General features: G+C 44.4%; 1 protein-coding gene and 1 pseudogene across 1 annotated transcript; both read left to right on the top strand.

The window, feature by feature from the left end:
* Positions 1–11860: 11860 nt before the first annotated feature.
* On the top strand, positions 11861–16404 carry LOC136502907 (uncharacterized; annotated as a pseudogene).
* A 5097-nt stretch (positions 16405–21501) lies between these two features.
* On the top strand, positions 21502–21855 carry LOC136502906 (BTB/POZ and MATH domain-containing protein 1-like). The gene has a single exon (XM_066498157.1). It carries the CDS (start codon positions 21502–21504, stop codon positions 21853–21855), a length of 354 nt encoding a protein of 117 aa, XP_066354254.1.
* The last annotated feature ends 3962 nt before the right edge of the window (positions 21856–25817 follow it).

Raw genomic sequence — 25817 nt, 5'->3', positions numbered from 1 at the left:
CTCTCGCCCTGTCGTCTGCTGCGCGGCAGCTCTCGCGCTCCGCCTCCACCATCTTCATGCGCGAAGTGAGCGGCTCCCACAAGCTCACCATAGACGGCTACCACTACGCCACATTCGCACAGTACGAACGGGGGCATTTTTTACTGTAGCGGCGGCTGGAGTTGGGGGCGCCTCTACAGTGGGGGTCCTCGGGCCCCAGCAGCCCAGCCGCCCCTACAGATGGCTGGTAACCTGAGCCGCCCCAACAGTTGGGGCTGATTTGTAGGGGCGGCTCAATCACCAGCCGCCCCTGTAGTGACCATTTGCAGGGGCGGCTGCCACCGGCCGCCCCTGCTGTTCGACTGTAGGGGCGGCTGAATCACCGGCCGCCCCTACTGATGGCGCACGAATAAATAGCAGCCACCCCTTCTTCCACCTCGGGACATACTCTTCTACCAAAAAAAATGTTGGGAGGCCTTTGGCTCCTCCTAAAAATTGCTCTACTAAGGGGGAGATTTTGATCTCAAATCCTTTGGTGGAGAGGCTCTAAAAGGTAAGGAAATGCTTCTCCAACTCTTTATTTGAAGTTTAATTCGTTGGTTAATGAGTAATTTGATTTTTGATTTTCTCTCTCTTCCATGGAGCTTGAGTTAGTTATGAGTGAAATTGGACCCTAATTTTCACTATACTAGGGTACATTAGGTAGGGAAGTAAGATTGCACCCTTTGTTAGTACATCTTTATTGATTTTAGTGTAGTATTAGTAAAGTTTGATGCATGTGTCATGAAACCCTATATCTAGATCGAGATCTAGGATTTTGTTTTTTATTCTTTTTCAATTTTTTCTTTATGTGACTAGGGTTTGCATGTAGGTGAATGTGTAAGATTTTAATTGTTGCTAATGTGTAAAATATCCTCTACCATGGCTACTAATTATCATTTAATATTTATTTTGATTCCTTTCTATAATGTATGTTTTTAATTAGTTATGGATAAATAGGTCATTAATTAATTATCCTCTACCATGAAATTGGAATGGAGTTTGCATGAAAGGTAGTGGATGAAATATTAAATGTTGCTAATTGTTTTCTTTGAAATTGTTTATTTGAACCAATTAATTTATATTTTAAAATATTTATGCATTAATAGTCAATTAATTAACTATCCTCTACTACCATGGTGCGTGTCTCAGGTATATACAATTATTCTCGAGTAATATTCTTTTTTGGTTGTTTTGTTTCTATAAGATGGACTACAAGAACTTTTTGATGTATGATTCGTTAAGACACGATGCTCTTTTCCGTGATGAGGTGGACAAATTCATCAAAGCCGCAGAGAAGCATGCAGCGACGTTGAAAGAGAATAGTGACATGATTATTTGTCCATGCAAAGATTGCAAGAACCTTATTGTATTTCGAGATGTGAGTACCATCAAAGAACATCTGATTAGGAGAGGATTTGTTCCGGACTACATAGTGTGGATTCATCATGTTGAAACAGTGGTTGTTGATGACAGCGACGAAGATCTAGTTGATGAAGCTGAAACCCAAGCATACTTGTCCCGATTCACAGACGATCTTGAGCAACAAATGGATCGTGACTATGGCAATGAACAAGGTGGTGACTTTGGCAATGAACAAGGTGGTGATGATGCTGGTGGTGCCAGCAATGATGGCGAAGCACGTGAGGGGATGCAGATGATGGTGACAACTTGGATGAAATACTTGGGGCCTTTGGACCAGAAATATTAGAAAAGAGCAAGAGAGGTCTAGAAAATCTTGAGAGGGTGACAAAAGCATCGAAGAAGACTGTGTATGATGTTGAGAAGGGCTGTCCGACATACTTCACACTGCTACGTTTTGTGCTTGAGCTACTCATCATGAAGGCTAAGTACGGCTGGTCGAACTGCAGTTTCGATGATCTGTTGTGCCTCATGTCACGGTTGCTCCCACGGCCGAACACAGTTCCCGCCAACACATACCAAGCGAAGAAGGTTATAAGTCCACTCACATTGGGGGTTGAAAAAATCCATGCATGCCCCAACCACTGTATCCTTTTTCGGCGTGGCACATCGTTCGAGACTTTAGATACATGTCCTAGGTGTGGGGCTAGTCGGTACAAGAACAATGACCTTCAAAGTGGGGTGGAAGCCTCCACAGGAAAGAGGAAGAAGGGTGGGAAGAAGGTGGTGCAAGAATCTTAGCCCCCAGAGAAAACTCCATTAGGCAACGATGCAAATAAGAGAAGAATTCCTGCCCTGGTTATGGAGGTATGGGGAGCCGATGTACGATGCGTTCCGGCGGGAGGACTTCATATGCAAAGCAATAATATTTGTTACTACCAATGATTACCCCACGCTGTTTGCCCTGTCTGGACAGTTCAAAGGCAAGACTGGATGCTTAGTCTGTTTGGATGGTACTAAATGGGTGTTCCTAGATGGATCCAGGAAGGTAGTTTACATAAGGAACCAACACTTCTTAAAGACAGGTCACAAGTACCATGGTAAATTGTACCTAAGATACTATAGCAACATCCCGGAGGATGAACCCCCTCTAGAGAGACGTCGTAATGGAGAACATGTGTTCAGAATGGTCCAAAACATACACGTCGTCTATGGAAAGAAGAATCCGGATGGAACGATCAGAGATAGAAGCACACCTCCCATCGAAGGCGTACCATTCAAGAAGCAATCGATCTTCTTTCAGTACCTGCCTTATTGGCCAGACTTGGAGGTCCCCCATGCCATTGATGCGATGCACGTGCAGAAGAATGTCTTTGAGAGTCTCATGGCTACCTTGATGGACACGGGCAAGTCAAAGGATGGTCTCAGATCACGGAAAGACATGGTGCAGCTGAACGTGATGCGGGAGCTTTGGCCGGTACAGCAAGATAATGGCAAGTACAGTCTTCCCACGGCTAGCTTCAACCTAACCCTAGAGGAGAGGAGAGCTATATGCAATTTCCTAAGGGGGGTCAGAGTGCCGACTGGGTTTTTGGCGAACCCGAAGAAGCTAGTGTCGATGAAGGACCTATCATTAACATACTGCAAGGCTCACGGTTGTCATGTGATGCTGACAGTGTTCCTACCAATTGCAATCAGGGCTATAAAGCCAGAGTTCCTAAAGATGGCCATCACCCGCATGTGCTACTTCTTTTCGAAGATCTCACAGAAGACGATTCGCAGGCAAGAGCTGAGTGACCTACATGAATTCATGGTGGAGACCCAGAACCAGCTATAGATGTGTTTACCTCCCGTTTTTTTTTATATAATGGTACATCTCATGATTCACCTGGTTCATCAGATCGAGGCGCTGGGCCCTAGCTTCTTGCATGAAATGTGGTCCTACGAGCGGTTCATATCGGTTCTAAGCCGATACGTGCATAACCGAACACATCCAGAGGGCTCCATGATAGAGGGTTACAATTCCGAAGAAGTCGTCGAGTGCTGCCAAGAGTAGCTAAAAGTACAGAGAGGGATTGGTAATCCCGATTCTCGTCACAAGGGAAGGCTAGTTGGGAAGGGCACAAGTGGTAGGAAAGTGTTCCTCGACAATGATTACAGAGAGGTGAGTCAGGCGTATTACAGTGTCTTATAGAGTATGACAGTGATGCAACCATACATTGATGAACACATGGCTATCATTATGGCCGAGAGGAATGGCCGTTCAGATGATTGGGTCATGAAACAACATAAGCAACGCCTGCCATCATGGTTGAAGGACTAGAACATACAGCCTAGAGAAACCATAGATTCTATTACCATCAGTCGGTTGGCGGCCGGGCCATCAAAACAGGTGACGTCTTGGAATGCTTATGACATCAATGGGTACACATACTATACCGACACAAAGGACAGGAAATCTATGAATCAGAACAGCGGCGTCCAAATAAAGGCTCTCGACGGAGTGGGGCGAAAGGTCCTGTACTTTGGCATAATTGAAGATATATGGGAACTTGACTATGGAAGGGATATAAAGGTGGCCCTGTTTCGATGCTGCTGGATCAAGCAACATCAATTAAATGAGATCGGATAGAGAGTCGTCGACCTCCAGAATGTAGGCTACCAGAATGACCCTTGGGTGCTCGCTGAACATGTCGCGCAAGTCTTCTATATGCCCGACCCGCAAAGTAACCTCCCCCCCAAAGAAGAAGACAAAGCACGTGGTGGCCTCTGGAAAACAACATATCATCGGAGTTGATGGCATGGACAATGTTGAAGCTTACAATAAGTGTGATGAGATGCCGATATTCACAGACTTTTGTAAGAAGATCGAGGCTGTGGAAAAGAACCTGCCCAAAGATGTATTGCCATGGGAACGAAAATATGTCAAGGGGAAAGTTGTCACGGTGGGCTAGCTAGTTTATGTAAGTGTGTCAGTGTTCGTAAGACTACATTCATATATGTGTGTGTGAGACTACATTTATGTATGTGTGTGTGAGACTACATTCATGTATGTGTGTGTGAAACTACATTCATGTATGTTTGTGTGAATAATGTGTACTAAGAATTTATCAAATTATGAAATTACCAAAATAGAAGTTGTAGATTTCCATGAGTTATTCAACTTTGGTATTTATTACTTTTTCAGTTTAAATGATTTGGGGGTCCAAATTATGGTTTCAACTTGTCTTTTTTAAAATTTCAAAATTTGAAAGGTTCAAATTTAGTCAAATGACAAGATAACCAAAATAAAACTTGTAGATCTTGATGAGTTGAATAACTTTTGTATTCATCACTTTTATATCTGAAATCATTTAGGGTTTGAAAATTTAGTTTGAACTTGTCAAATTTCAAATTTTAAAATGTGTAAAACATTGTCACATCCAAGTTTGATCAAACTTAAATGTTGAAGCATAATTTTAGAAAATTTTAGAAAAAAAAACCATCATATTTGGGGTTAGTATGAGGGAGAACAACTAGTTACAAAATTTACCCACAGATTAAAAAGAGAAATCATACTGTTCTAGATGGTCCTTACATGATCATAGTGAACAGTGTGATTTCTTTTTTTAATCTGTGGGTCAACTTTGTAACTAGTTTTTTTTTCTCATACTAACTCCAAATCTGATGATTTTATTTCTAAAATTTTCTAAAATCATTCTCTATCAATTTATTTTGTTGGTTTTGTCAATATATACATATGAAAAGTTTGAGCAATTTAAATTTTGAATTTCAAAAAAATACAACTTCAGATAAGATTTTGGTACCCCAAATGATTTCAGCTGAAAAAGTGATAAATACTAAAGTTGAATAACTCATCAAGATCTACAACTTTTGTATTGGTCATTTCTTCATATGACAAAGTGGTAATGACATTGTTCACAAATGTGACACATCTCTCATAAGGTTTTATAAACTATATGAGACATGTGTAAGATTAGTGAACAATGTGTGCTAACAATTTGTCAAATGAAGAAATGAATAAAATAAAAGTTGTAGATATTCATGAGTTGAACAACTTTGATATTGATCACTTTTTATGTTGAAATCAATTTGGGTCTCAAATTTTGGTTCGAACTTGTCGTTTTTCAAAATTTCAAATTTGAAAGGTTCAAATTTTATCAAATGACAAGATGACTAAAATAAAAGTTGTAGATATTAATGAGTTGAACAACTTTGGTATTCATCATTTTTTATGTTGAAATCATTTTGGGTCTCAAATTTTGATTCGAACTTGTCATTTTTTAAAATTTCAAATTTAAAAGGTTCAAATTTTGTCAAATGACAAGATGACCAAAATAAAAGTTGTAGATCTTCATGACCTCTACAACTTTGATGTTCAACTTTGATTTTCATTTGAGATCATTTGGTGTCTCAAAATTATTTTAGTAGTTTTGATTTTAATTTTTTAAAATTTAAATTTTTTTCCCCATTTTTAAAGGTTCAATTTTGCAATTTTAAACTGTTGTAGTTGTCTTAGTTATGGTATATGTAAATATATATATATATATATAATTATAAAATTTTGTACTGTATTATTTATTATTTACATTTGAATAATTCATTTTGATTTAGAATTTTGAAAAAAAAATTCAACTGTAGGGGCGGCTTATAACCTCAGCCGCGCCTACAGTGGCTCTGAGGTATATCAGTGACCGTCGCTGTGGCCGCCCGTTAAGTGTTGGGCGAAATTTGCCTGTGGACGCCGTCAGGCTGCCCAATTTCCTCGGCGGCTAGGGTTCCCGCGGCACGAAGGAACCGAGGAAGGAAGGAACCCCGCCGCACCGAGGAGGCGAGGACCGCAGGCTCCCGACGCGTCTCCGGTGGCCGGCCCCCTCCCTCTCCCTCTCCGCTCGCTCAGATCCGGAGTGTCGTCAACACCGTCTCCTGCATCCGGCGGGACCGAGGGCGCCGGCGATCTCCCCACCCTCATCGTGCCGCTGCCGCCCAGAGGATCTTCATCGGTCCCTTCGTCGTCCCTTCGTCGGATCTTCATCGTGCCGCTGCCGCCCAGAGGAGGACCTTCTGGCCCACCGCCGACGCCTTCTCCACGTGAGTATCCTCGCCCCCATCCCCATTTTCCTACCTCTTCGTTTCCCTGGAAGTGGATCTCACTCATTGATTTGGGGTTGATTCCATTCAGTTGCAGTGCATTGCTATGTTTCCTAGAACGTCCCCAATAGCTCGTACGCACACACATTTCCACCTCCTTGTTTGTAGGACAGATTAGTTTTGCTTGATGCGGATCACTATTCAGCTTCCATGGCGATGGTACTAGGTGTAAGTACAGTGACATCATTATGGCCTTGTTTTAATGCAATATCTGCATCATAAAGAATATGGTCAATCAATTGAATTTGCAACATTGGGCTTAGCGAGTTTGTTTGTAGTATACAGCATTAGAAGGAAAAAACAGGATTAGACATAGCAGATGTTACTAAAAATCATTGGAAACCAAAGGTACTGAAAAGATCAAATTTGCGGTACTGAAAAGATCTAATTCTCCAAAAAAAAGACAACCAAGGCAAATAATTTCCATTCAAACTTCATACAAATTATGTTCAAGGAAAAAAAAGCTTAACAAATTAGGTTATGGGCCGTAAGACTAGAGAGGCGGAGAGAGATTGAGGTTTGGATGTTGCCTCCAGCTTGTCCAACGACCAATTTGCGACTGTTGACTGATGGCAGTGTGGTCATCTGGATTGGCACAAAATATTGGTGCACCCACGCAAGACAAAAAAAACATCGGCACACAGCTAAACTTAGACTACCAAATCCTCCGCCAATGCTCGGCCCAACACAATGGCCAGATAAGTGAATGATAGCTTCCAAACACGCCTGGAGTATCATATTATGAGTTTATGACAAGGCTATTGACATAGGCTACCTCATACTCTAGAGGATGGCCAACATACCAATGCAGGAGTGCGGGACTAGTAAAGAATATCTAGAGCTTGATGAGCTGCTAAAAAACTCAAGAATCATTTTGGTCAAACACAGATGATCTTTTGCAAAAAGAAGTTGGGTATTCCTCGGAATACCCAGGAACCAAGCTGCCTCTGCCCATGGGTTTTTTGCTGCCTCTGCCCATGCAAAGTATGCAAATCATGACAATTTCCACACCTTTTTTTACTGTAAGAAAAACTACCTTGATGCCTTTTTTTCTTCTTCTTTTTGCTGCTTTATTAGTTGTTACCGATGATCCTCATAGTGCTGTAACAGAACTGGCTGTTCAGTACCCATACGAGGTTTCAAATTTTAATCTTAAGTTACATTCTAAACCTTTTCCAGTTCTCATACCATTGCCCTCTTAAGGCATCAATCTCAGTAATAGTAGGTACCACAGTTCTGTACTTTGCATACATCCTTGCATTGCACCTCAAGCATGGTGCATGCGCATCATCTGCAGCTGCCACCTGGGATTCTGGGGCTGCCTCTAGTTCCAGGCATAATTTTTTACAGGGGGTACATGAAACACAAGAACCATTTGCATAAATGAAAATATATATGTATATCATATTATGGAATGAAGAGCAGTGTGGCTGCTGTGCAGGCTTGCAGTGCAGCCAGCTGTTTCAGCAGCAGACGTTGCTCAAAAGCCTGGCCCCTACCATCCCAACCTTGAAGGCCACCCCGCCAATCATCCCCTGTTCTGTTCTCCGATGCTGGGCACATGCAGCAGAGATGCTTCTAATCACCATCTTCATTCCCCTACCTGTTGAGATCAATCTCTGATGAAGTGCAGTCCTCGTCCTCTGCTGAGTTGAAGGAACAAGCTGAGTAGAAGGAACTGAGTAGAAGGAACAAGCTGAGTAGAAGGAACTGAAACAAGCTGAGTAGAAAAAGCTTCCTCTGCCTCGTGCCTCTGCATGTGCTCGGCAGAGGCATGTGCATGTGCATGTGCTAGCCAACAAACATTTTTGATGCAATACAGGAATTCAAATAGAGAGGAGGGGGAATAAAATTTCAATGAGGTCCATCCTGATGTTAGATTTCCTCCAGAATTTATATGGAGTTTCATAGGGTTCCAAGTTGCAATCCTTTGTTCCAATGGCTATATAGGGATTTTTCTTATAGGGGTCAATCCTGTTATGAATCTTTGTGTAAGAAAGTCAGCTATTGGCTTGTAGATCTCAAGAATAAATTACTAATAAGTTAATAGCTCTACAGAGCCAATACCAACAACAACCATATGTCTGTATAGATAACATATTTCAATCAATCTAGGCCCACAGGAGGTGATAGATGATGTACTGCTGTGGCAAGTTTACAACACAATTTCATTGAGGGAAGAATGGTTTGCAAAAAGATCAAATGTTTCGGATTTGGTTTTTAATCAAACTTCCTAGTGTGTCGTATGTGTTTCCTGGAATACTCTTCCATCATCTAAAAAAAATACACTGAAACAGTGTAGGCAGACGTGTTATGACTGGAAGATTATCTTGGGCTCTTGGCTCGTAGGAAATTATGAAATATGGTTGGAGTTTGTGCCATATGAACTCAGATGGCGACTGCCGGAGATGGTGACTTCCGGGTGCTTGGGTAGTAAATGTTTTATCTTTCTCTCACTTGAGTGATTTGAGTCAAACAAGCCTGTTTAACTTTTACCAGTTCTGTCCATTTTTAATTGTGAATCTTGATATGCGCTTCTGGAAAATAAGATCTGGAAATGCTACCATCCTATGCATTATTGGTCATGCCATATGATAATAACTTTTCTGGTAGTGACAAAAGGTAGGACCATAGGGCCTATTCTTCTTTTTTTGAAAAAAAAACTCAATACTGGATTTCTAAAGTAGTAGTTTATGGATTCTAGTTGAGTGGGATGCAAGGAAAAATAAACAATGAATAATTCAAAATGCGCTTTTTTGGTGGGATAGGGAAAAATTTTATTTGTAGTTTTTGTGCTACGGTGGATGATCATGTAATGAAGTACTCGAAGAAGATCTGGTAGTTGCACAATCAGATCTGCAAGATTTTGCATAATTCTCCCAATGAAAAGGTGTTTGATATGGAAATAGGTCTTCTCATATTTGTCTGTTAGAAGCAACATTCAGTTTTGGGATGTTGAGAACTTCAAGGTGGACCATTGGTGGTCCAAAGCTGGTATTAGTATGTGACAGTTTGAGTTTAGGTTGACAAATTATGTTACGGACTATTTAGATCAGATCTTATTAAAGCTAGATATTTATTGAAAAACAGTTTTGCTATCCAGTTTAGCAGTTATTTTGATGGAAACATGTTTATTCTACATGGAAGGTTTTTGTACAGGTTCACGTGACAGCTTCTATAGAATGGACTTATGTGCCATCCCAAAATCATCTGGAAGCTTAATGCTTAACAAGGCCTTTGTTCTGTCTGACCTTATATTGCTAGCAGCCGAAGGCCCAAAAGCTAATATCTTGTGTCTGTTTCTATGCGATAAAGAATATGACACATGTATTACTGAAATGTCAAAGATGACTTTAGAGGGACATTGGTTTATAAAGAAAATCATTTCTGAAGGTACTCATTGTTTCTACCAGTGCTTGTTGTGTCGCCAATCCTTAGACACACTGCCGGCGAGCGAGTACCACTGCCTTTTTTTTTCTGCTCCTGATGACCTGATCGAATCATTTCTTTCGAAAAATCATCACACCACTGCCGAGCACATGGACATGGCTAGCTGAAAAGCTTGGATAAGATGAGTGAGTAGTACCGGTGCTACATTACTTGTGCGCTTCTGTATTTACAGTGCTCTTTGTGCACACAGTCATTATGGGACCTATTAGCTGTATCAGTAGTACTAGTAGTACAGTACAGGGCATGGCTTATTGGCTTTTTCAAGAACCCCAGCAGATTGCAGCAGCTAGCAAGGACAGCCACCGTTGCTAGCTGGATCTCCATCGAATGACTTCGATCCGTGGTTCTGTACTCCGTCACAGATTAATCTGCCATCCATGCCCTAGTTAGATTCTTTAATCCCTCCTACTGTTCTAATTCTCCTGTACATATGGTCCAGCACTTTGTTTACCTGCACGAATGCACTCATGTGTACTTCAAAGCTCTTGTATAGTACTCGAACGTGCTTCTAAGCTTGAATATTAGAGTATATTTAGATGTCAAGGCTAAAGGTTAGTTCTAAACCATCCAAACATGTGAACTAATGGTTATATTATTTTTTAGTCCATGAACTAACTTCTAAGTTTGAATATTATTAGTGTATATACTTTTTTTATATATAAGGATTACTAGGGTATACTTGGATATCAAGGGTAAAGTTTAGTTCTAAATCATCCAAACACGTGAACTAATGGTTACATTCTTAGTCAAGATCGTAACTAAGAGTTTATTTAGATTATTTGGAATATTTTTTCCGTTCAGTCAAAGCATAGGTGAAAATTAAGATGACTATAGTTTAGTTATGTGATGTTTGAATATATGGGTGGACTACCGAGAGGGACTAACAACTAGTTAAGCTAAACTAAAATTTTGTCATACTGTGAAAATGCACCTATATGCTGACTACTAGTACTACTACAAGTAGTACTACTACTACAAGTACTACTACAAGTACTACTGCTAGTACTACTACTAGTACTACTACTTCTACCACTAGTACTACTACTTCTACTACTTTTTTTCTTGCATCTCTTAGAACAAGGCACGAAATATCGCGAACATCAAAGAGTGCATCCCGATGCCCCGTGAATGATGAGCAGCCATCCCATGGAGAGCAAGAACTAGATGACCAGCTTACTCAGGAGCAGTTCGATAACGAGTTAGAAAAGGGTCTAGAAGTGATGCTTACTAAGGATGACCTTGTCGATGATGAGGATCCAGTGGGGGGAGCCCAAGGAAGAGAAGGCGGAGAGGATGCCCAAGGCGAAAGAAGGGGATGATGATGACGACACCTCATCAGGGGGATATGTTAGTCCCGAGGATCCTTTCCCACAAGAACCAAGATGAAGGCCAACGGAGGACGAGTTGGACAAGGATTTTGATCCGAACGACGAGGTACAGATAAAGCCTTAGTAGCTTGTAAATTTGGCTAATGCTATGGCTTTATGTTACCTCTGCTAACACTTTTGACCTGCCGGATACACAGGTCGTCCCTACTCAACCTCTGAAAAGATGACGTCGGCCTTCGGCTCGTCTTGCCGGATAATACGTAGCGGGGCAAAGGAGATCAGAGGAAGGAGCCACAAATACTCACAATGAGGCCTCCGCTCCACAACCTCAGGACACAACCACGACTGAGACTGCCCAGCCAAAGAGGAAACGAGGGGGGATTAGAAAGCCAAACCAATATCACGACAAGGCATGCTATGTGATAACGGAGGTCGGACCAGACGGGCAGATCCTTGAGCCATATACATACAGGGTGAAATTCCGTAATCACATCGGGTTTGTAGTTAGAGATAAGTTGAACCCAGCTATCCATAGCTGGAATCTTGTACCTATGAGCCAAAAGGTAGACCTATGGGAGAAGCTGAAGCAGAACTTCAGGTTTCCGGAGGGAACGCACGAGTTGGTACAACAAAATGCTTTTAAGATAATGGGGCAGAGCTTCCGACGTTAGCGGTCGGATCTGAACAAGAACTTTATCCAACAGAAGTTAACTCCTTTCCACGAGTATGACAACATAACTCCTAGTCAATGGGAGGAGCTCGTGGCTGAGAAGACTTTAGAGGCATCATTGGCCCTCAGTGCCCGTAACAGCGAGCAGGCGAAGAAGAACCAACACTACCCTCGTCTAGGCCCCGGTGGCTACGCTGGCAAGCAAGAGGTCTTTAGGAAGATGGACGCAGAGGCCGAAGCTGCCGGGAATACGGAAGTGCCGAAGTTGAAGCCACGCCTTAAATAGTGGATATACACGAGGAGTGTCGATTCATCCGGTAGTAGCCTCAAGTTTGCTAAGCCGAAGACCGGAGAGGTAGTATCAAAAATACTAAAACTTGCTGAAGACAAGGAGAAGGGCGCATTCAACCCTTCCAGAGAGAGGGACGAGCTTACCGTTGCCTTGGGAAACCCCGAGCATACAGGACGCACCAGGGGGCTAGGGAAGAGGATGTCCTAGAAGCATGAATTCATAGAGGAGAGGCACATGTACAAGAAACATGGCAGAGATCGAGAGTCTAATCTTGAGCGCCAAGTGAAGGCTCTAGTTGAAAAGATGTTGGTAGAGAAAGGACTGTCTACGATGGAGCCACAGACACCAATGGGGCCGCCTAGAGAACTGGCGGTAGTTGGCAGCCCTCCGGATGTTCCCAGCAGTCAAGGTTCCAATGCAACCAGAACCCCCGTCGATCGCATACGGGTGCCAACCAGTTGCAAATTGGTGGTTCCGATGGGCAGGCAAAACGTGATCATTGAGGTGGCAACGGGCGTGGCACATCCTCCGGGCGGCACATGGCACAATAGGGACATCCCGTAGGACTACACTCGGGTCGAGGTGCATACCGTGAAGCCCGAGTTCATGACTTGATAGAACACCCTACTCCTGAGGGCTCGTGTTACTCGGAAACGTCATGAACCAGTTTATCCTCTGGCACAGACGGGACATTGTATTGACCGAGTCTTCGCCAACTCCGACTGAAGTTCATCCTCTGGAGCGACCCGTCGAGGACGGGGAGGTATACTCACCGGCCTATGACCATGACCACCACATGCTAGAGACTTCTCCACCTCGTACCGAGCAAGGGCATGATGACATGCCACGTCCTTCTCTAGCTCGTACCGAGCAAAGGCATGATGACATGCAACATCCTTCTCAACAAGCGCAGCCGATAAATGAACAACAAGTGTCTCATGAACAGCAATTGCCTCGTGAATAGCCGATACGTGAAGAACAAGTGGCCCCTGGAGCAGGTGATGCACAAGTTGACAAGGACGTGCCCGAATGGGAAGCTCGAAACAAAATCCCAATCAAGATAAGACCATCGTATGTGGGCATTAATGACGTCTCGTCGGTGCACAAGTGGATGGCCCATGACCAGTTCAAGCCTAAGAACCAAGTAAAAGAATTCAGAGCACCAGCTTCTGAGGAGGGCACCACTGAGGAGGGCACCACTAGCAAACTGCACAAAGGGTTTAACAAGTATCCAGCTGTTGATAACCTCAAATGGTCAAATGATTGCCCGGATAAATATAAAAAAGGCAAGAACTTCCTACCAAACCGAGTCATACAGTGCTTGCCACGTGGAATGAGAAAGTTCCACGATTGGTACTTGCGTGCTCAGATAACAGAACTAGAAATCTTACAAGCATGGATCCCTGCCGACACATTTGGAGCCCCAGGTGGGTAAATTGTCGTTGAGTTTAAGGATATCCAGGCATGCTTCCACCTCGGACGAATGGAAATGAATCTGATTCGCATATGGTGCCTGTAAGTCCTTGCCCTCTCGATATGATATGAATGTAATCTTTTAATTTTGTTGTAACTAACCCGCGCCGTGATTTGTAGAATGCAAGCAGACTTTGTGAAAAAGAGGCCAGCTCTGAAACACGGGTATATAGACCCTTCACCTATAGCATCAACAAATTTTAATTACCCTAAAGAGTGGAAACTAGATTGCAAAGAACTAGGAGCTGGAAAGACACTTAAGAAGAAAGAGGACATCATGAACAAGAAAATATTGGAAGAGTCCCTCAAGGTTGCGGAATACATTGCCCTATGTTTTAAAAATCTCCAACAACACGATAATATATGGATACCATACCACTTCAAGTAAGTTCGACTGTATACTTAGCTTTGTTCAATATACTTTGTTCGATGCAAAAGAGCTTATGTGTTCCTTCTATGACTAAATTCATGCAGTGATCACTGGATTTGCATAGGCGTCTGGCTCTCACATAGCATGGCATGGGTCTTTGATTGAGCGGATTTCCCAGTCGAGACATACAAAGACTTCATAACGATTGTCAAGACGTATACATATTGACAATCCTCATTTTAGCTACTATGTTTGTATACATACTTGTAAGGTTCAATGTGGGATACTAACAAGTTGCATTTGCTAAAACCATTAGAACATGGCATTCAGGCACGATGTCTAGGAACATAAGGGGAGGCATCATCCAAATAGGAAGGAAAAGTTGTATGTCAAAACTCTATGTGCGGTAAGTGTCATTTACTTTGGTACTCCATATATTACGTGTCTGTCAATAGCATTACTTAACATCTCCATATGCAAAACACACAGTGCCCCAAGCAGAAGCCTGGGAGTCTACATTGTGGATACTACACATGTATTATGATGAGTACCATCGGTGGCTACAATAGAAACCCCAATCTGGTAAGTTTGAACCTCTTCGCTCGTAGTATGAAAAGTTTGCATATGTTGTGATATAGTAAACCTAAACTTGTTCTCTTGTAGTTGGAGAAAGATAAAGACATGAGAAGGAACCCATACAAGGATGACGAGCTCTTAGAGATGGTCGGCGACCTTTGGAACTTCATAATGGACCAGATTGTGTATCATAAAGGCACTTACCATCATCTTCTTTCTGACTTAGGTAGTAATCCTCTGTACCAACACCTTTGGGAGACTGATAGGTTAGCCCTAGGCCGTTGATGACAATATGGACTTGTGGTATGATTTGGATCAGACTTTGGAATGGTTTGGACTTTGTTTTGCATGTGGACTTGTGGATATCTTAATGGACTATGTTATAATGATGGACTTCATAATGGACTATGTTGTAATGATGGACTTTTGTGAATTATGATTTGTGATGATGTTCTAAATAATGGTCTTGTGTTTGTGGATGTATATATGTATATTTGTGGCGGTCAGATTCGAATTTGAATTATATATATATATGTGGTCAGATTTGAATTTGAATTATTTATTTTTTTGCTGGAAAATCCACTGTAGGGGCGGTTTTTAATTGAACCGCCCTTACAAATACACACAGCAGGGGCGGCTGGTGATACAGCCGCCCTTACAGAAGTCCACTATAGGGGCGGCTGATATTACCAGCCGCCCTTACAGAGGGAACTGTAGAAGCGGCTAAAAACACCAGCCGTCCCTACAGAGGGCACTGCAGGGGCGGTCAGGAAACCGCCCCTATAGAGGCACCCTCTGTAGGAACACCCTAGGAAGGGTGGCTGGCGCAGCCGCCCCTACAGAGGCTCTAGAGCCGCCCCTATAGTTAACTTCTGTAGTAGTGTACTCGGCGTCAAGGAAGCTCCCCCAAGCGTGGTGGGCACCATCCCAGGCTTTCGAGGTGGAAGGCTACAGCTGGCAGATCTTGTACTTCCCCAATGGCCGCCGTCAGGAAGAAGGAGACGATGATTGCATCTCCTTGTACCTCGAGCTCGTCCATGGCGGCCAGCACCACCACCCCCCGCACACCGATCCTGTCCAGTTCAAGTTCAGCTTGCTCGATCAGGCTGGGGACCCGCTGCTTGTGTACAGCCGCTCGAAAGAACTATGCGCCTTCTGGCTACACCCACCGAGTGGTCCGATCCCGATCAGATCAACGACTGCTCCAATCGGATTTGATGGCTTCATCAAGTGGAAGGACCTGCACGAGTTCGGTGCCCTCAAGGACGACCGCTTCGCTATCAAGTGCGACATCACCGCTATCAAAGACTGGCCCAAGCCCGACGACAACGACGACGGCGCTCTGGTGAGTACCGTCGTGGTGCCGCCATCCGACCTGCACCAGCAACTCAGCGACCTCCTGTGGAAGCAGAAGCACAGAGCAGACATGGTCATCGATGTCGTCGGGGAGACGTTCGACGCGCACGGCTGGCTGCTGGCGGCGTGGTCGCCGGTGCTGGAAGTGGAGCTCCTCGCGCTAACCAGCAGCAGCAAGAAGGAGAAGGAGAAGGAGGGTGCCGCCCGCTGCGTGATGAAGATCAAAGGCATGGAGCCAAAGGTTTTCAAGGCGATGTTAGTCCCAGATCACAATCAACCGCTGTATGTGGCTGGATCACAAGAACAAGAACAAGAACGCAAGAGAGCTCAGACAACCATCACGATGACGACAGGGTGACAGCGCCCCTTTTTGCTTTTGAGAGTTCACGATACAGGATGCCTAACCGGCTTACAGAGTGATAACCCCACACCTTGACACATCCACTCCTAATACATGGAGCTAATGACACCACACTTTTACAAAACAACCCTTAAATGTGGATACAATTCACCGGAACACACATTCTTCAGAAACTGTCGAAGTCGTGGGCGCAGTCACCACTCCCGCTCCGGCGTCCAAGTTTCAAACTGAACTTTCCCACCTCAGCTCCACCCCCTTGCTCTGAATCTTTCTGAATGAACCTTCAGTGAACATTCTTGTCAGGCTTAATGCCAACATGCTCCCCCCTAAGCCTGACAAAGTCCAAGGTCTCCCACACCAAACAAATGGATCATCACTGTCAACTTTGCCATTGGTAGTGGCTTGGTTAATGCATTAGCCTTCTGCTCATTTGTTCCCACTCTCTTCACCATGATTTGTCCTCCCTCTATGCACTCTCTTATGAAGTGATACTTGATATCTATGTGCTTGCTTCTCCCATAAAACACTGCATTCTTCATAAGGGCAATAGCTGAGTTGTTATCAACAAAGAGAGTTACAACTACTGGCTTTTGCTTCATCACCTCACTGAACAAATTCCTCAACCACAATGCTTGCTGAGCTGCTGCTGTGGCTGCTTTGAATTCAGATTCACATGATGACAAAGACACTGTCTTTTGCTTGTAGGAATTCCATGTGATCAGATTTTCTCCCAAGTAGAATGCCATTCCACCTGTACTTCTCCTCTACATCACATTAGATCCATGGTCACTGTCAGTGTAGCCCACCAACTGACCTGCACTCCCTCCTTGCACATACACAAGTCCAAGGTTCAAGGTCCCATGCAAATATCTCAGGATCTGTTTTACAGCTTTCACATGCATCATTGTAGGCTTCTCCATGAATCTACTAGCAACACCAACAGAGTAGGAGAGGTCTGGTCTAGTGTGTAGTAGGTATCTGAGACACCCAATCATTTTACTGTACTTAGTTGAATCCACTGGTACACCTTGTTTATCAGCATCAAGTTTGCATCCAGGATCCATAGGAACTCTAGTAGAGTTGCATTCTTGCATACCAAATTGTCCAAGGACCTTCCTAGCATAACCTGACTGCCTGACAGTGATGTATTCACTTCTCTGATCAACTTCTATTCCCAAGTAGTAAGACAGCAGACCCAAATCTATCATCTCAAATTCAGTCATCATTTCATTCTTGAATGTTTTGACATTGTTTGGATTTCCTCCTATCACTATTAAGTCATCTACATAGACTCCTAGGATGACTGCATTTGCTCCTTCTCCTCTGGTGTAAACTGCCTGCTCACTAAGACACCTGCTGAAACCCAGCTTTTTCAGGCTCTTGTCCAACTTGACATTCCAAGCCCTAGGTGCTTGCTTGAGTCCATAAAGAGCCTTGCTCAATCTGAACACAGACTGCACTTTTCCTTTCACAACATAGCCCTCAGGTTGTGAAACATAGACTTCTTCCTCTAACTCTCCATGTAAGAAGGCAGATTTTACATCCAGATGATGAACTTTCCACCCAAGATTAGCTGCCAATGCTAGCATGAACCTCACTGTGTCTAACCTGGCCACAGGTGCAAACACTTCTTCATAGTCCACCCCATGCTTTTGCACATACCCTTTGGCAACTAGTCTGGCCTTGTGTTTCACCACCTCACCATCAGAGTTTCTTTTTTATTTGTAAACCCATTTCAAGCCAATGGGCTTCTTCCCAACAGGTAGCTTAACCAGCTCCCATGTGTTATTTTTCTCTATAGATTCCATCTCTTTATTCATAGCATCTTGCCATTCTTGATGATCTGCTACCTCTCTGTAACAAGTGGGCTTACCTGTCTCAACCAGCAAAGCTTGCACTTCTGCATCCTCCAACTCCTCTTTTGAATCTGCTAATTCAATTTCAACAGTATCCTCATAGACTTCATTCAGACTTCTGAATCTCAGAGGCTCACTGCTGCTCCCAGAGTTGGGTGAGAGGGCTTCTCCATCAGAGATGTCATTCTGTGGTGTAACTGGTTCTGAACCTGCTGCATTCATTTGTCTTAGACCTGAAACAAGAGACTGTGGTAGGTTTGGTTCTGGAACTAAACTTTCACCTGCATTTTCTATCTCTGTCTCAACTGAAACAGCATCATCAACCCAGCCATTTCCACCAACAGGAAAACTCCCAAATTCAGTGTCAATCTCAACAACAAACTCAGGTGAACTAATTGATCTATCAGCTGAGTCCCATTTCCACACTGCTCCCTGCTCAAAGACTACATCCCTACTGACAATAATCTTGTTAGTGTCAGGATCATATAGCCTATGTGCTTTGGAGCCTTCCTCAACTCCAAAGTATACAAGTGCCTTGCTTCTATCATCTAGTTTTTTCAGATGTGGTGCACTAAATCTTGCATGACTTGTGCAACCAAACACCTTCAGATGCCCAAGAGATGGTTTTCTTCCTGTCTAGGATTCATAAGGAGTGACATCACCTAGCACTTTTGTTGGCAATCTGTTCAACAAATACACTGCATGCCTCACTGCCTCACCCCAAAACTTTCCTGGTACACTCATGCTTTTCAGCAATGCTCTGGTCATTTCCATCACAGTCCTGTTCCTCCTCTCCACCACTCCATTCTGTTGTGGTGTGTATGGGGCTGTGAGCTGCCTTTTGATCCCTGCCTGTTCACATACACCTGCAAACATTCCAGCAAGGAATTCCCCTCCTCTGTCAGACCTGAGGGTCTTGATCTTGCAATTACTGAAGTTTTCCACTTCTGCTTTGTACTTGACAAAAACTTCCACAGCTTGATCTTTGCTCTTGAGCAGAAAGACATGCATCCACCTAGAGTAGTCATCCACCAACAACATAAAGTATTTGTTGCCACCTGCAGTTGCTGGTACAATTGGTCCACACAAATCCACATACACCAAAGACAGCTTCTCTGTTGCATGCCATTGTGCTGACTTTGGAAATGGTTGTCTTGTTTGCTTAGCTGTAAGACAATCACTACAGACCTGTTCAGGATGTTCTATCACAGGTACACCAATAGCCATTTCCCTGTTCACCAATTGTTTCATTGCTCTAAAGTTCACATGCCCCAATCTTCCATGCCAAAGCCAGGCCTGGTTCCCAATGTCTGCAATCAGACAACTAGTTTCTATAGTTTTCAGATCAATCTTGTACAGTCTGTTTTGTGTTCTAGAAACCCTCATGATCATTCTATCTGACTGTTTATCACACACTTCTAGCTCATCATCATCAAGAGTAATTCTATGGCCAGTTTCAGTCAATTGTCCAAGGCTAACAAGATTACTTCTAAGCTTGGGTATATAGTAAACATCAGAAAGCACCCAATGATCCCCATGTTTCCCTTGGAAAACAACTGTACCCCTACCCTTAATTTCTACTGTAGAATCATCACCAAACCTCACCTTGCCAAGAACAGCATGATCTAACTCCTTGAATTTCTGCACATCACCAGTCATGTGGTTGCTAGCTCCATTGTCAAGAATCCATACATTGCCTGAAGGTACACCCCCATCAGTCAAATGTAGCTCAGGTACTATCTTCACCTCATTCAGAAGCACCGTCTGAATCTGCCTCTCTGAAGAGTACTGTTGCTGGTTTGACAAAATAGTCTCAGCTAGTAGAACAGTTGGCTCCTTCTCTGCAGCCTTCACCAAATGTGCTTCCTCCTTCTTCTTCTCCCCTGGACACCTATTTGCATAGTGCCCATAGTCATGACACTTAAAGCATTTGACATGACTCTTGTCACGTTTTGCAGTGCCATCCTTCCCGGCGTCACCACTGCTGCCACGGCTGCTGCTTCCACCGCCACGACCTCGACCTCAGCCACGCCCTCCACCATCACTCTTCCTCCCTTTGCTTGAGGAATCGCCTCCCGCGTTCCTTTGCCTGGCTTCCCACTCGGCCTGTGTGAGCAATACTTGCCCACTCTCTGATCGTGCACTCCCACTGCCACGACGCGTGCGCTCTTCAAACGCTTTCAACCGTCCAACCGCCTCGTCGAACGCCAAGGTCTTCAGGTCGTAAAACTGCTCGATCCCGGCCACCATGGTGAGGTACCGTTTCGGGACGATGTCGAACAGCTTCTTGACCAGGTCTGCGTCATCGATGGTCCCCCCCAAGCTGCTGCATCTGACTGACAGTGATGTCAGTTTTCCCACAACTTGGTCGAGCGGATCATTCTCCTTCATCCGGAGCGCGTCGAATTCGCTTTTCAGCGTCTGCAGTCGTGCGTCTCTGACACGATCTGCGCCGACAAACGGCCCTTCAGGGAGTCCCACACCTCCTTCCCCATCTTCTTCTTCGCAACTTGCATTAGAATGTCGTCGGGTATACACTGAAGAAGGTACGCCTTGATCTTCTTGTCCTTCGCGGTCAGCTTCGTTGCCTCCGCCGCGGTTGGCGCCGCCGCCTCCGGATCCGGCTCCATAACCTCCCACTCCTCCCGATCCTCCATAATCGCCTAAACGCGAATACACCAACTGGTGTAGTTCGAGCTTGTCAGAGATGGATACACTTGACGCGCTTCCCCGCTCCCGCTGCCGCTGGCAACAATCGACATGGCTAAGATCTAGAGTGGCTCTGCAATCGATTGGGGCTCCGATACCAGATGTTAGTCCCAGATCACAATCAACCGCTGTATGTGGCTGGATCACAAGAACAAGAACAAGAACGCAAGAGAGCTCGGACAACCGTCACGATGACGATAGGGTGACAGCGCCCCTTTTCGCTTTCGAGAGTTCACGATACAGGATGCCTAACCGGCTTACAGAGTGATAACCCCACACCTTGACACATCCACTCCTAATACATGGAGCTAATGACACCACACTTTTACAAAACAACCCTTAAACGTGGATACAATTCACTGGAACACACATTCTTCAGAAACTGTCGAAGTCGTGGGCGCGGTCACCACTCCCGCTCCGACGTCAAGTTTCAAACTGAACTTTCCCGCCTCAGCTCCACTCCCTTGCTCTGAATCTTTCTGAATGAACCTTCAGTGAACATTCTTGTCAGGCTTAACGCCAACAGGCGATGCTCCACTTCGTGTACACCGACGCGCTTCCCCAGGAGCTGGAGCAGGACGGCGACGACGGCGACGGCGTGGAGATGGCGCGGGGACTGCTCGCGGCGGCGCACAGGTACAAGCTGGAGAGGCTGAAGCTGATGTGCGACGAGGCGCTGTGCAGGCGCATCGACGTCGGCACGGTGGCGGCCACGTTGGTGGCCGCGGAGGAGCACCGGTGCCAGGCTCTCAAGGCAGCGTGCTTGGAATTCATGGCTCGCCCTGGGTGTATGAAGGCGGTCATGGAGACCCGTGGATTCCAGGAGATGAAAGCCACCTGCCTCCCTCTTCTCGTCGAGCTTCTCGTCAAGCAGTTGACTTGATGGAGTACGTATGCGTGCATGGCCTCATGTATATTAGATAATATATTATTATATATACCCAAGCAATGCTAGGTCTAGCTGGTTTATTTATTTTCGTTGCATCGTCATTCATATTAGCTATTATATATTTTTTTGAGGATGGTCCGTTGACGCATTAGTTATTATATTATTATACTACAATTGTATGGAGTACGTGGACAATATAATGTGTTCGCTAAGGTTAATGATTGGGTTTAGTAGTGGATGGATCAGCTGGATTTTCACCTCTCCCTCTCCGGAATGACGTTTGGTGTTATGCGCTCACCTCTCCCTCTCGGGAATGATGCCATTTCTAGTTAGGGCATGTGCAACCATGCTAGGAGAACTAAGAATCTATTTTTCTAGATTCTTTCCGGTTTTAAGACTAACTACAAGAGACTCTATTTCCTTGAATAGACATTTTAATTAGTGAAAAAATATTATCCAACAGCTTCTTTAATTAGTTATCCAAATATATTAATCTTGTATTACCTGACGTGACCATCACAACTCGGTTCCACGAGACGTTCCAAGAGCTGTTATCGTCGTTCAAGCGCGAGGCAATGCGGGAGCTCTTCCCCATGGTTGGTGCTCGCGGAAGGCGGGCGGCGGCGCAGGCGCCTTGAGCACGGATTCGTTCAACATCGCAAGCCCGTCGGGCGCACATTTAGTTTCTTAGTTAGGTACGATAGCGAGCGTTCCACCGCCTTGCGGTGCCTTGTGTTCATGTTCAATCCCATCGCTCATGGCACCTCGCCGTGATATGATGTTGGACGTGTAAACCTTCTAACTTCTTCTTAATCTTGTATTAATCTTGTATTACGGATTTGTCGCTAGCCAAAGAAAGAAAACGATAATGACTCTATAGAGTGAACACAAGATATACAAAAATTGTTAGAGAGTGAAAGCGAGATTTATACAAATGACTCTCTAAATGACGATTTAGAGTGAGTTTCAGTAGAACTCTTGGAGATGCTCTAAGCCATTGTACATGTAGATAGATACCTAAGAAAAGGAATCAGGAGGAGAGGCAGGTTGAGAGACCGGCGAAGAGAGGAACTGTTAAGAGAATAAAGAAATCACTTCATTTGTTTCAGTTTGAGGATATGGGAACACAACATGAAAATTCGTGTGTTTTGCTTTGTTTGTTTATTTATGGGTCTCACATGTATGCATTTTTTTTATATCTAGATCCTATCCATTGCATGGATTTGTGCTAAAAAGTTCTCTAACATGGTGGCAACTGGCAAGAGAAAATTTTAGTGTCTCGCCGCTAGATTGTACATGCCCTTGGAGCACCCACAATCATGGCATCCATTCATATGTCACTTCTGTGTGATGGTCCACTTAATTTAAAATTGTTCTCTGGTAGCAAGATTCAGTCGTACTCAGGGACCCATCATCCACAACAAAAAGCTACCTTTTCTTTTCACAAATGGAACATCGAATATTTTTCTTGTATGATATCGGATAAAGGTACTTTGTGTATAAAAATTATAGCGCTAATGAGATCTACGACTTTCTGGATGTGAGAATTTTTATTTGAGATCATTAAGATACTCTAAAAATATTATAAAGTTTCAGCAGCAATATTTATAATAATATTTTGAGCATTTTAATGACCTCAAATGAAAAGACTTAAAACTAGCAAGTTGTAGATCTCCTCCGGTGCTACTATTTTTCGTAAATAAAGTATCTTTATTCCAAAACCATACTAGAAAGATATGATTTTTCTAAAGCGACAGGTTTTGCACGCGATTAATTTACTGTTGCAATTTTATAATATTTTTTAAGCATTTTAATGATCTCAAATAAAAAATTGATTAATTTACTGCTGCAATTTTATAATATTTTTTCATCATTTTAATGATCTCAAATAAAAAAAAATGCAAAACCACAAAATTGTAGATCTCATCTAGCGCTACAAGTTTTGTGTACAAAATATCCTTATTCGATATCATATAAAAAAGATATAATTTTTCTAAGGTGGCAAGCTTGATACGCGATTAATATGCTGCTGAAACTTTATATTATTTTCTAATCATCTTAATGAACTCAAATGACAAAATAAAAAACTAGAAAGTTGTAGATCTCATCGAGGGCTATAATTTTCATATGAGAATTATCTTCATCCGAGGTCATAGGAAAAAAATACGATTTTTCTAAGATTAAGCCTAGCCGCTGACACGTGGACCATCTGTTAGATATATGTAAGAGCTGAGTCAGCGTGCCACGTCAGCTATCGGGTAAGTAAATACCCGTTTGGACCTGAATGAGATCCGATCTAACTTTAGGGACCTAGCTAAATATACAGTTTGGGATTTTAGGGATCTATACGACACCTACCGACTAACTTCGGGGACATGTAATGAAGTTCACTCTTTTGTAATGAGGTATATAACGCGCCATCCAACCCTAATTCCTCAATTCCCCATCCGGCACTCCCGTCCTCCAGCCACAGCCGCAGCCGCAGCCGCCGCTGCTCTCTCGCTCTCGCTCTCGCACGCTCCCGGCTCCCGTCCTCAATCCTGCACGCATCGTTCTAAACCCGTAGATGAGAGACGGAGGGAGTGGAGGGCGCAGGGCGCCGGCTTCCGCGGCGACCCAGGCGAGGAAGAAGAGGGCGGAGGAGAGAGAGAGCGGAGGAGGGGAAGAGGGCAGAGCAGGTGCGCGGGGCGAGGTGGAGAGCAAGACGCGGGGCGCCGTCGGCAGCGACCTGCGTCCACGGGGAGGAGCAGATCTGAGGGCGAACGGGGGAGCAGAGCGGTGGGTGGCGGTGACGGCGAGGGCGCCCCGCGTCTTGCTCTCCCTCTGCCTCGAGCTCGCCTATGCCGTCGGCAGCTTCGGCGAGCGCGACCTCTTCCGTCTTGCTCTCCCTCTTCCTATTCCAAATCCGGCGAGCCTCGGCTGCCAAGCTCGCCTCTGCCGTCTTGCTCTCCCTCTTCCTCAATCCGGCGAGCAGAGGCGAGCTCGACGGCGAGGGCGGCTTCGGCAGCAGAGGCGAGCGCGGCAGCCGATGCGGAACTATGGCGTGCTTGGTGAGGTGCTCGTTGATGGCGTCCACGACGGCGGCGGCGAGCGTGCTTCACGGGATGGGGATCCCCGCTGAGATTAAATCCCCGAGCGGGGACGGGGATGGGGAAGAAGTGCTCCCCATGAGCCTTCACGGGGACGGAGATGGAGAAAATTTGCCCCCGCGGGGACGGGGATGGGCAGTAACCCCCGACGGGGAATTCTCCGTTGACATTTCGACTCGGAGCCTAAGACAAAGAAAACAGTTGTGTTTTTATGATGGACGGTAGCGATAGATATGGATGAAAAATACCTAAAAATCAATAATTGATAGATTATCAAAACCGAATCTATAGAGTACCTATTAATAGCTATTATTTTAGAACATCAGCAAAGAGAAAAAGTATTTAATATTAAGTAATTTTTTATTAGTTAGTGTTGCACGGATTGATGAACTAGTGCTAACATAATCGATACAACACCTGTTTAAAACGACTTTGTAGAGTCGGCCATCACCGCGGCACAACTATATGCTATTTTCTTCATTCATCACATGTAGAGTATTTTTTCTATAATTTTCATAACAAATGTAATGAGAAAAATATAGCGGCGCATCAGTGTGGCCCTCACCGGTAAACCATACAGCCAGATCGAGGATCGCCGACCTTCGCACCGTAGAACACTCTATGTTGAGAACGAAGTTGAGATGCAGCGGCAACAATATGATTGCGTACAGGGGCGGAGCCAAGATGAGCACCTCGGGGGGGGGGGGGCGCTAATCAATAGAGATTTAGAACAAATGTCGAAGATTAATGGTGAAATCATGTTTTTCTACAGTAAATACAAAACAAAATCACTCTCATGAGAGGCTGCAGCTCCCCTAGCCCCCCCCCCCCCCCCCCCCCCCCCCCCCCCCCCCCCCCCCCCCCGGG

This window comes from Miscanthus floridulus, chromosome 14 (assembly GCF_019320115.1).
Source record: "Miscanthus floridulus cultivar M001 chromosome 14, ASM1932011v1, whole genome shotgun sequence".
Taxonomy (NCBI): Eukaryota; Viridiplantae; Streptophyta; class Magnoliopsida; order Poales; family Poaceae; genus Miscanthus; species Miscanthus floridulus.
The sequence above is the reverse complement of the archived record's forward strand: the minus strand, read 5'-3'. Positions and strand labels throughout refer to the sequence as shown.